The sequence below is a fragment of the Octopus bimaculoides genome, chromosome 20 (assembly GCF_046866305.1).
Source record: "Octopus bimaculoides isolate indiv1 chromosome 20, ASM4686630v1, whole genome shotgun sequence".
NCBI classification, from domain to species: Eukaryota; Metazoa; Mollusca; class Cephalopoda; order Octopoda; family Octopodidae; genus Octopus; species Octopus bimaculoides.
This window is the reverse complement of record NC_142947.1, coordinates 42,366,863-42,379,081: the sequence shown is the minus strand read 5'-3', so window position 1 is coordinate 42,379,081 and position 12,219 is coordinate 42,366,863. Positions and strand designations below refer to the sequence as shown.

Here is a 12,219-nt window from a genome sequence, read left to right as displayed (position 1 = left end):
GGTCATGGTTGGAATATTTTTGATCATAGCTCTTAGTCAAGACTGAGACTTTTCCTGTTGTTATGAAGGGCTAGAGGGGCAGTTGACTAAACTCTGGCACTTTGTTGATTTTCCAATAAGATAAACAATAAAGTAAAATCCTCACATAAAAAAAAAAAAAGCCCTAATCCCAATGACCCTCATATCTACAGCTGTTGTTTTCCCCCTCCCCTCAAATGCGTCTTGAACGACAATAAAATCTAAACAAAAACAAACTGTATTGTTTATTATCTTTCCTTGTTTCAGTGATTAGACTGTGGCCAAGCTGGATCACTGGTTCAAAGGAGCTCAGTTGACCAAATTGGCTTTAGTAAAATTCCATGTGACTAAATAATACAAATCGTTGTAGCGCATTCCTTTTTCTACCACTAATAAAGCCAATTAATTTTTTTTGTAGACGAAGAGTATTTATCCAATTTTCTAAGCTATTTCAGGATTCCTTTCACATTCTGTAAAATACCAATGCACTAGGGGCTCCAAAGTTTGTTTATAAAAGTATATCATTCATCCAGGAGTCACTTGAGAACATTTCTGTTTCATTACTAATCCACTTCCATTTAATATTTCTAATTCCAGAGGGCAAGCTGGCAGAACCATTAGCATGCCAGCCCTTTCAGGGTTGATAAATTAAGCACCAAAGGCAGCGAGCTAGCAGAACTGTTAGCACACCAGGCAAAATGCTTAGCGGTATTTCGTCTGTGTTTACATTCCGAGTTCAAATTCCGCCGAGGTCTACTTTGCCTTTTATCCTTTCGGGAGTCGATAAATTATGTACCAATTGCGTATTGGGGTCGATCTAATTGACTGGCCCCCTCCCCAAAACTTTCGGGCCTTGTGCTTAGAGTAGAAAAAAATATTTCTGATTTTATAAAGGGAGGGGGGGAGAGGTTGATTTGACTAAAAGGTCAAGGCAGTGCCCAAGCATGGCCACAATCTAATGACTGAAACGAGTAAAAGAAAGAAGATAAATAAATACTACATTCGACAGACAAGTAATCCGAAGGATGAAAGATAAAAAAGAGAGATAATCACAGCCATTCATAAATAATATGAGAAGCTGAGATGAATCTTAAGACAAAGAACTGACCACTACAATTTTGACATCATTTATTTGTTTTGATTTCAATTAGTTCCTTATATGTTTGGCAACAAAAGACCCATTTTGTACCTTCTAACTGTCCCTCATCTCTCTCTTTTTTTTTTTTTACAAAAGACTTTTTATTAAATATTTTTCCCTTTATATTTTTCTCCACCTTCAAAGAATTATACATATGTGTATGTATGTATGTATAAATGTATGTATGCACATATGTATGTGTATGTATATATCAACATACACATACTATATATATATATATATTTGTAAAGGTGTGTGTATCTTCTACGCATGCATGTATGCATACACACACATGCATGCATGTGCAATAACTGGCTTTCAAAGTTGAGCAAGAATACGAGATGAAATCTAAGCATTTTTGGCTCGGATAGCAGCTCGCTTGCCAGTGACAGCCTGGAAGCCTGACTTGATGCTTGTGACAGAACAGCGGGAACCGCAGGTCTCACACTGTAAGAAGAACAGCCTTGTGTCTTTCTGGAGCAAGGTCTCCGGAGACCGGCAGGTATGGCATGTGACGTATTCCTCTGTAAAAGACAAACAAAACAAATTGATTCTATATTTAAGAGATGAGGGATTATGTACATTATTTACATTCGACAAATATAATAGAAAAACATGACCATTGAAAAATTATCTTATCCTAGATGTTAAAGACAATGGCTGTCAGCAATGTAAATTCAAATATTTAAAGTCAATGACAACTTGCACAACATTGCTGGCACTCTCCCCAACAAAGCCAAGTAATTCAGAAAACAAGTGAGAGCAAGATCTCCAGCTTTGCAATAAGGCAGGTGATATTTCAGAACTTCCTTCTCCTAGAAAGATGTCTAAACAAAAACTAGGGGACATTATTTACATTTGACGGATATTTGTCCTCATCTTGTTTGTTGTTAACACAACGTTTCGGCTGATATACTCTCCAGCCTTCACCAGGTGTCTTGGGGAAATTTCGAACCAGAATTCTCATTCCTAAGGTATTTTTCAGTATTATTATAATTATTATTCAGATCACTGTCTGGAATCAAACTCGGAATCTTGGGTTTAATAGCCTGTGTTCTTAACCATTATGCCATATGCCTGTAGGGTATATCAGCAGAAATGTTGTGATAACAACAAACAAGATGAGGACAAATAGCCGTCAAATGTAAATAAAGCAAATTGAATTAACTGTTTCAAATGCAGTAATCTCTTGACTATCACAGGTGTTATGTTCCAAATCCCCCTGTGATAGGTGAAAGCCTAAAGTAGAAACAGTACTGTACTGTATATTTTTTGTTATTATTTTTATAATTGGTATATATTTATTTCATTATAAATGCAAAACAACATCATGGAGGAAACGATGTAAGCTTAAATAATTAACCGCAATCTGGTGAGGGATTACAGTACTCAAATAGAGTTGGTCATTTTGAATTAATCCTGCATTTTCTTGTAGCTTCAAGATTTCAATGATGTGATAATATATCTTTGGAATGACATTGTAGGGTAGGTGTGAGAGACCAGAACAAGTAAAAGGGTAAGTGTACATACACACGAACACATCAGTTTTACATGAGCTTCTTTCATGCTGATACAAGTTGAACAAAACTGATTCAGGCAGTATTTTACAGCCAAGTGCCCTTCTTGCTTTCCAAGTAAGCCACTTTTATTCCAAGACACTTTGGGCAGGCACCCTCTACTGTATGTATGCAAAGTAATGTTTCTCAAGAATGACACTGCTTGTGAGACAGTGACACTCGTTTACAATTATGCAATTCCAAGACAAGGAAACACACAAACAAAGAGAGAGAAATCTATTGTGGAATAATGAAGACGCTTTGAAAGTGAGAGTAAAAAAAAAATGACAGGATTCTAAAACGTTGTCAATTAAGGAGAAGAATAGAATGTGTGAAGAAATAGGTAAATGTGGAGGGATAAGTAAAGAGAGAAAGGACAATGCTGTGATTAGAGAGAGAGAAAGAGGGAGGGGTTACATAACGAAGGGAGATAATGCGGTGTGACAGTATGACAATACAGGACTTGATGTAAAGACTGTCCCATGTTAGCATTGCCTGGACAGTTTGATAAAATCTGGTACGTCCAAAGACTGCGTCATGCACCAGTGGCTGCTCAGGCAGTTTCCACAGTTGGATGCCCTCCCTAATGCCAACCACTTTACAGCGTGTAAAAATGCTATTTTTAGCTCCATCAGTGTTAGTGATGTTGCCACACAGCTAGCAAGACATCAAAACCAAGGGGTTAGAATATGAGAAGTGGGCAGAGAAGGTCCCTGTAGAGGAGCCACAAGGGGGTGCTGTTAAGTTCCTAGCTTTAAGAGTATTGCAAAAGCCAGGCTGGAGGCTCAACTTTTTGAGTTCATTTACAGGGCTTATAAAATCATAATTAACCGATTCTCCTGCATTTTCTTTACCCAAAGTCAGCAACTTTTCATTACCCCTCCACATATACACACACACCAAAAAGGTACTGAAAAGTTCCAGGCTTTAAGGGTATCACAAAAGGCTTGTTTGAAGACTCAACCTTCTGAGTTCTTTTACAGGACCTAGAAAAACGGAAGTGTGTGATTCTGAGAGGGGAATGTTTTGAATAAAATCATAACTGACCCTTCTGTATTTATTTATTTATTTTTGTTACCCAAAGCCAGGAGCTTTTCAATACCTCCTCATATATGGTTACTCAGATTTAGAATAGAAAGGGAGGGTGATCAGTAAGGGCTGCAAAGAAATAAATAAGCTCCTTAGTGTGCAAGGTGAAAAGGGGTTAGAGAAAAGAAAGACCAAAAATGGTAGTTATTGTAACTTACTAATATATTTCCTGACAACTGTTTCAATCTGTTTCTGTTGGAAACGTCCCTTGATGATTAATTGGTTGTTACCATCGATTGAACCACTGGAAAAGATAAAAAAGAAATTAAAAAAACCATTGAGGCACAGAAGTAGCTGCGTGGCAAGTAGCTTGCTAACCAACCACATGGTTCCGGGTTTAGCTCTACTTGGCACCTTGGGCGAGTGTCTTCTACTATAGCCTTGTGAGTGGATTTAGTAGACAGAAACTGAAAGAAGCCCGTCGTATATATATATATATATTTATATATATGTGTGTGTGTGTCTGTCCCCCCACCATCACTTGACAACTGATGCTAGATGCCTTTCCTAATGCCAACCACTCAGAGTGCAGTGGGTACTTTTATGTGCCACCAACAGAAGGGCCAGTCAGGTGGTACTGGCATCAACCACGTTCAAATGGTGCCTTTTACGTGCCACCTGCACAGGATCCAGTCTGGCGGCACTGGCAACGACCACACTCGAATGGTGCTTTTAACGTTTCACTGGCGTGGGTGTCAATCAGTCAGTACTGTCACTAGCCATTTTTACTAGTAAGACCCATGTAAGTCCACAAAATGGAAAAAAATTAAGAGGAACTATTTAAAAAAGACACGGGGATTTGCATTTTTATAGCATTTATAGTTTAGTTTTCTTCAAATATTCTTGATGCTTGTCTACGTTCATTTCCTCACACTTCCATTGGTGGTGCAGTCTTTTATCTCTTTTTCTTAAATCCTACTGTTCCTCTCTGATCTGTGCTCTATGTCTTTGCATTCTTTTTTGGGCAGCTTGTGACCGTGTTTCTAGTGAATTCAGAGTTTAGGCTAAATTAGCCCTTACTCTTTTACTTGTTTCAGCCATTTGACTGCGACCATGCTGGAGCACCGCCTTTAGTCGAGCAAATCGACCCCAGGACTTATTCTTTGGATGCCTAGTACTTATTCTATCGGCCAAACCGCTAAGTTACGGGGGACATAAACACACCAGCATCAGTTGTCAAGCGATGTTGGGGGAACAAACACAGACATACAAACATACACACACATACATACATATATATATACGACGGGCTTCTTTCAGTTTCCGTCTACCAAATCCACTCATAAGGCTTTGGTCGGCCCGAGGCTATAGTAGAAGACACTTGCCCAAGGTGCCACGCAGTAGGAATGAACCCGGAACCATGTGGTTGGTAAGCAAGATACTTACCAAACAAATATTAATGAATTTTAGGCGAGCAGATGATAAATAATTGCACTTATGTGCATGTGTTAAGCGATGGTCGCTAAAAGAAAAAAAAATTTGGCACCACCCCTCTCTCTGAATCTCAATATAACTGCCTTCCCTGTCCATCTCTCTCTATCTACCTGTCTTTAACCTCCCTCTGTTAAATATTGTACCCTAAACATGCCTTTTCTCTTCAGCTAACTTTCTAACCAAACAATAAGTTTTCCTTTGCCACCCCACTTCTCTCGTTATTTGCCTCTAACCTTCAGCCAAACATGTGATGCATTTGGACTAAGTGTATTTATTTCTTTATTGCCCACAGTGCACTAAACATAGAAGGGACAAACAAGGACAGACAAAGGGTTTAAGTTGGTTACATCGACCCCAGTGCGTAACTGGTACTTATTTAATCGACCCCCAAAAGGATGAAAGGCAAAGTTGACCTCAATCACTTTTCTCAACTTCTTCCTCTGTCCATCTCTAATTAACGAATGTACAACAGGTGTACAAACAAGCAGATTATTATATAGATTTTTAGAAAGGTGGTGAGCTGGCAGAATCGTCAGAACACTGGCAGAAATACTTAGTGGTATTTCATCTGTCTTCAGGTTCTGAGTTCAAATTCCACCAATTTCATACTTTCGGAATTGATAAATTAAGTACCAGTGAAGCACTGGGGTCGATGCAATCAACTAGCCACCACCCACCATTTCAGGCCTCGTGCCTTTAGTAGACAAGATTGTCATTGTCATTATTATTATTATTATTATTAAAGCGGTGAGCTGACAGAATCATTAGCATGCAAGGGAAATGCTTAGCAGCATTTCTTCTGGTTTTACATTCTGAACCCAATTTTACCTTCCATCCTTTGAGGGGTTGATAAAATAAGTACTGGTTGAGCACTGAGGCTGCTGTAATAGACTTACTCCTCCCCCGAACTTGCTGGCCTTGTGCCAGAATTTGAAACCATTATTATCATTATCATTATTATTATTATGATGGTGGCGAGCTGGCAGAATCATTAGCAAGCCGGGCAAAATGCTTACAGTATTTTGTCTGTCTTTATGTTCTGAGTTCTAATTCTGTTGAGGTTGACTTTGCCCTTCACCCTTTCGGGGTCGATAAATTAAGTACCATTTGAGAAGTGGAGTTGTTGTAATTGACTTGCCCCAACCCAATTAAAATATTTCAGGCTTTGGGCCTATAATAGAAAGAATTATTATTACAGTAGGGAAGAAAAAAAAAAAAAAAAAAAACACCTTACAAATGCTGACAGATTCTAAAATCAAAACAGTTTCTACTCACCTCGTACCCAATTCAGCTAACAGAAAGGCTAACACATGCTTTGGTTCTCTATGTAGCCTGGAACAAAAAGTAATAATGTTACATAGATATACAGAGGGAAAGGGATAGAGATAATAGGACATATATAATGGAACCATTTTGGAGATAGTACTTGTTGGTGCCGGAAGCAAACACAGACACGTGCACAGACACAGTAACATACATACACTCCCAACTCACTCTTACGAAATCATCCACTCTCTTGTCCCCTAGAGATGAAGTAAAGACAAATAACAAATGACTTACAATCTGCATATTTCAGAGAAGTTAGCAAAAGACGTCTTCTTTGTGCCGACTCTTAAGACTTGTGGCAGTTTCATGACAAACCGTTTCTTCTCTCCGGCAACCATGTCAGGGTTCTTCTCTCTTATAATGTCAAACACTCTTGTAAGTAACTGAAACAGCAAAACAAAGGACAAACTGAAGGATGGAGCGGAGAGGGTGAATGCAATAAAAGAAATTAAATGCAAGACCTAACTGTGCATCATTAAAACTGGCAAACAAGGCAACTTATAGATTAGTTGTGGGCAAGTTGCAGCCCTGAGGGCTTTCTGAAAGGAACATCAATGAAAAATTACTTTGAAAATATTTTAGTAGATTGACCTGCCTATGGTGAGCCATGTCTCATGTCACCCACTTCCTGCAAAAGTTAGCTCATGCCTGTTCTAGATACTTACTCAACCGGACAGAAATAACAGTCAGAGTCATCCACAAATCACAGTTGCTATTTCTAACTGCATGGTGTTAGCTTCATTCATTTTCCAATACCTCTTCTCAAAATCTAACAGGAGTTGTGAAGGTGATATATTTGAAGCAAGGCTTTATATGCCTGGATGCCCTGCCTGTTATACCTGTCTTGTGAACTAAAGAATTTTATAATGTTTCCACTGGTCTTCGATAGTGCAGAGCAAGTGGTCAGAATGCCAACAAGGAATCTAAACCTTTAGTGTTTAGATTATTCTGGTAAATGTATTCCTAAATTTATTCACACTGTTTTGAAATTTATCACGCATTATCTCATAGCTTCAAGATTTTGTCCATGTGGTTAATTCATTTTTAGAATGACACTGTAGAGTAAGTGTGAAAGGCCAGATACGGCAGGTTTGAACATAAAGCAGGTAAAATATTTTGCCATAATATGGCTGGTTTAAATGCTAAAGGGTTAAAGTGAACTATTTAGTTCAAAGGAAGTCATGAGATATCAACATTTACATGTAAACATACAAACACACCATAATTGTTATCGTCAGTGAATAGTCATCTCCCATGCTGGCATGGGCTACACATTCTGACTGGATCCAATGAGCAGCAGTAACTGTGTCACGTTCCAACAGCTGTTTTGCCATGGTCTCTCCGCACACACACAATGGGCACCTTATGGTTTCAATCTAGGAAATTCACTGACAAAATCCTCAAACCCTTGCTCAAAGTGCTGCTGTGTAGTAGGACCGAACCTGAAACCAAGTGGCTGGAAAGCAAATTTCTTAACCAAACTACTGGACCTGTTTAAAATCTTTTTGTGAGGTGTCCCCTTCAGTAAAGCTCATAAGCCCTGTTAACCCCACCACAATTAGCAACGACAAGCAAGATTTTTCAAGAAAAGGCTAAATTTGAAAATACCTCATCATATGTATAATCACGATCAGAACCATACCAAGCCTTGCTACGACCAATTTCTTCATCATCATCTAAAAACAAGAAATAATAATAATAATGGTTTCAAAATTTGGTACAAGGGTAACAATTTTGGGGGGAGGGATAAGTTGATTACATTGACCCTGAAAGGATGAAAGGCAAAGTTGACCTTGGTGGAATTTGAACTCAGAATGTAGCGTTGGGCGAAATACCGCTAAGAATCTCGTCCAATGCACTAACGATTCTGCCAGCTTGCCACCTTAATGATAATTATAATAATGGTTTCGAATTTTGGCACAAGGCCAGTATTATGCATGAGAGACACAAAAGAAAAAAGGCCACTTGCCATCATCTGCCATTTCTTCCTCCTCAGCTTGTTCATCTAAGTTAATCACCTTCTTCTTCTTCTTCTTTTTCCTCCGTGGCAATGACAAGTTTAGGTCATCGTCATCATTCTGAATGGGGTCGCCAACATCAAACTCATTGCTGTCTTTTGCTGTTTCCTGAAAGCAAGAATATAAACCACATGATAATATCAATAGCAGAAGACCTGGGTGAAGTGGCAAAGCACGACCTTCAAACGTTGGGCCTCGCGGAGGCGATGACAAGTGACCGAGACCTTTGGAGATATGCTGTGCTTGAGAAGACCCAGCAAGCCAAGTGAGGCTGTAACCGTGGCCCATGCCAGTGCAGCATAACCAGCCTATTTTAGAGTAACCTTCAATTATAGGGCTGTAAACTGTGCTTGCAAAGACCTGTTGAGTCAAGTGATGTCTATGTCGCGGTCGATGCCAGTACTGTCTGATTGGCACCCATGCAGGTGGCACGCACAAAGCATCATTTGAGTGTAGTCGTTGCCAGTGCCGCCTGACTGGCCCTCATGCCAGTGGCATGTAAAAAGCACCTAATACACTCTCGGAGTGGTTGGCATTAGAAAGGGCATCCAGCAGTAGAAACTTTGCCAAATCAGATTGGAGCCTGTGCAGCCTTCTGGCTTGCCAGCCCTCAGTCAAACCATCCAACCCATGCCAGCAGGGAAAGCAGATGTTAAACGACGACGATGATGATGATGAATGACATTACAGGGTATATTTGAGAGGTTGGATCTGGCCAGTTTTGACATAAAACAAGAAGAATATTTGGACTGGATATAGCTGGTTTAAATGCTAAAGAGTTGAAGTGAGCTACATATATAAACATGTGTGTGCCTCTTGTGTTGGACATTGGACGACAGATGTAAACAATGACATGATGTTTACATTCCTTGTAAACATTACAACCAGAGGCTCTGCACTTTTGAAAGCGTTAAAGTGTAATATTTAACATTAAGATAGCGCACTTGCACCCTACTCTTGAACATAACAGCAAGACAACCACTGAGCACTAAACTCAAGTAACACTTACAGGGGCACTGTCGGGCTGCTCATCCAGATCTGTAGGCTTCTTCTTCTTTTTCTTCTTCTTTGTGAGCTCCAGAGAGAAATCTAGAATTACAGAGAAACAATGTCATTAGAGAAGTCTTAGAAACTCTAGAGGAAGTGAGTTTTGCTGAGAAGTGGGAAACCAAACAATGCTCTTTCTAACAAAACAATAATAGACGGAATTTTTAGCAAAGAGTGTATGTTTGTCTCTTTGTCTTGGCATACAGCAATGAGATCTGATTTTTAGTCTTCTTATGAATACATGTCTAGCCATGAGAAAACATTGCCTACTTTGGAAACAGATGACAGTTAGCAACAGGAAGGATGTTTGGCGGTAGAAAATTGGCCACAACAAATTCTTGAACTGTGCAGGCATAGAAAACCGGGCATTAAAAAACAACGAGGAGTTAGACCAAAATATAATTTAAAGACAACAAACCTTGGTCTAACTTGTCACAGAGAAGATCTATATCTCCCTCAGTCTGATCATGTGTAGACTCGCTTGGCGTGCCATCAGCAGCTGGGGCATCCATCCTGGTGCCATCCATTTCAGAACTCTCCATAAAAGGAGTTTTCTTTTTCTTCTTCTTTTTCTTCAACGAAGGGTCAAAGGGTAGCTGAAACAAAGAAGAGAGAAAAAGACCATAGAAACGATGGGCAAATAAGTAGGCGATGGCAGTCTATATGCAACTGCTTAACCTGCTAGAAAGAACACTCAAATTCAACCATCTGAAGAAAAGGAGGACACATTGGGTAATGTTGTTCTCTTGAAATGACAATGAATGGTCTCAGGTGGAACGCCTGCTTCACCAAGGCTGACTTGGGCAAGACATTCAAATTCATTATTTTTACAATCAATGGAACAAAAGAAATGTATCCCTCTCGACTTTTTTGCCTCATAACTTCCAGAAAAATGGATACTTTTTAACGAAATTTTCAGAAATACCGCAAATTAAATTGGAAAACCCCCAGTCAAAACTTAGAAATTCCAAATTATGTGGGTCTCCTGATTCAAAACTCCGTTTTTTTCCCGAAATTCCATTATAGTCGTAATCTGTGTCGTTTGGAAGATATTTGTAAAAAATTTCATCAAAAAACACCCATTTTCCTGAAAGTTACGAGGAAAGAAAGTCGGGTCGTGCGAATTTTCCGAAATTTCTTCCCCCCACCCCTCGGAATAAAATTCTTTCAAACAAATCCTTGTATACTCTGTACAGTATTAAGAGGGTGGAAATTTCATTAAACAGGTATGTAAAGTGCACGTTCTATATTAATTTGGTTAAAACTGCAGAAATTGTTGTTTCGATAATGTTAAAATCCCCACATTTTTCCACGTTACATACATGCTTTAATGAAATTTCCACACTTTAATATACATTTAAATTTGTATGTAGGCCGAGACGGGTGGGTAAAATTACGCACTTTCCCATTGTTTCTAACAAAAAAGATACCTTTACTCCTAGGTTATTGGAAGAGTGACCCCCTAGTGACAAGTTCACAGTCGTAATCTCCGATATGTAAAAACCCAAGAATCCGAGTTTGCAAGGTGAGGTGCGAATCTGCATTAGCCTCGAAAATTTCTTGAAAAGTACCTGCCACTCGATTTTATCACCGTCAACAACTATACTGACCAATTTTTACTTGGCATAAGATCGCCTCTTGTAGGGAGAAAATAACGACAAAATAGAAATTACTCATTCTGCCCCAGTTACTCGTCCAAGCAGCAGGACGACTACAAAAGAGATCTGACTGCTATTTCTCGCACGGGATGTAACCACTTCGTCGATCCTTCGTGAGCACGTCTCATCATTTCCATATTGTTTAGCCCTAGGTTAGTTGTCCTGAACGAGTCGAGATCCGCTTGAAGGCTATCACATCGTGACAACCCGGTCTTTTAAAAATTTATATTGGGGTGTATTTAATCAATGCAATCATTTAATTTTTACTTTTTAATACAATAACCTGTGATTATGAAAGAGATGACTTATAACTGCCTTTTTTTTTTATTATCCATGAGTGCATGTTTAAATGCTAACAGCGTTGGGGGATGAACAAAAGAACGTGAAAACGAAGGAAAACTTTTTTAAATATTGAGGGCACAAATCTTAACTACTTGGGTTTATAAACATATAATTATTTAATTAAAAAATATTCTACTTTTGTCATCTAAACGATAAATCAGATGTTAATATAGCCATACTGAGCATATTTTTAAAGAAAACGTTTTAATATAAGAACAATCAAATCTATTATATAGAATTCTGCAACGAATCATATATTATTTAAAAATTTGAAAGGTAGGCCCGAATAACATCCAACATGATGGAATATAAAAGACTCCCTCCCAGTTCCTTGATGTTTTAAGCTACTAATTTCAAATCACTTACCACTTCGTCATCAGCCATTGTTTAAGGTATTTCTTCTTAAATTTATAAAGTATGTATATGTGTATGTTTATATTTGATGTCTATTTAGTTGTTTTGTGTCTTTACCAGCGCAGATCGAGGTAATATTTAGTGAAAGAGAGAGGGAAAGGATTTATATTGCATCAGCCATATGGTCCTGTCTCGAAGACTCCTGGCTTCCGGTTAAATGAAGTGCTCAGCAGTAAATA

The 12,219-nt window shown here is 38.7% G+C and overlaps 1 protein-coding gene across 1 annotated transcript; it reads right to left on the bottom strand.

The window, feature by feature from the left end:
• Window positions 1-1,129: 1,129 nt before the first annotated feature.
• On the bottom strand, window positions 1,130-12,184 carry LOC106875573 (eukaryotic translation initiation factor 2 subunit 2). Its single transcript, XM_014923778.3, has 9 exons — window positions 11,993-12,184; window positions 10,045-10,222; window positions 9,589-9,668; window positions 8,531-8,687; window positions 8,170-8,237; window positions 6,796-6,944; window positions 6,511-6,567; window positions 3,960-4,045; window positions 1,130-1,680 (listed from the first exon to the last, which is right to left on the bottom strand). The coding sequence occupies exons 1-9, from the start codon at window positions 12,008-12,010 to the stop codon at window positions 1,505-1,507; spliced, it is 969 nt and encodes a 322-aa protein (XP_014779264.1). The 5' UTR covers window positions 12,011-12,184; the 3' UTR covers window positions 1,130-1,504.
• Between the last annotated feature and the right edge of the window lie 35 nt (window positions 12,185-12,219).

Excerpts from the sequence above, each read along its gene's own strand:
- LOC106875573 (XM_014923778.3), bottom strand. Across the intron at positions 9,669-10,044 it reads CTGTGACAAGTTAGACCAAG|ATTTCTCTCTGGAGCTCACA; the intron begins GTTTGTTGTCTT and ends CTGTAATTCTAG. Across the intron at positions 6,568-6,795 it reads TTCTCTGAAATATGCAGATT|GCTACATAGAGAACCAAAGC; the intron begins GTAAGTCATTTG and ends TTTTTGTTCCAG.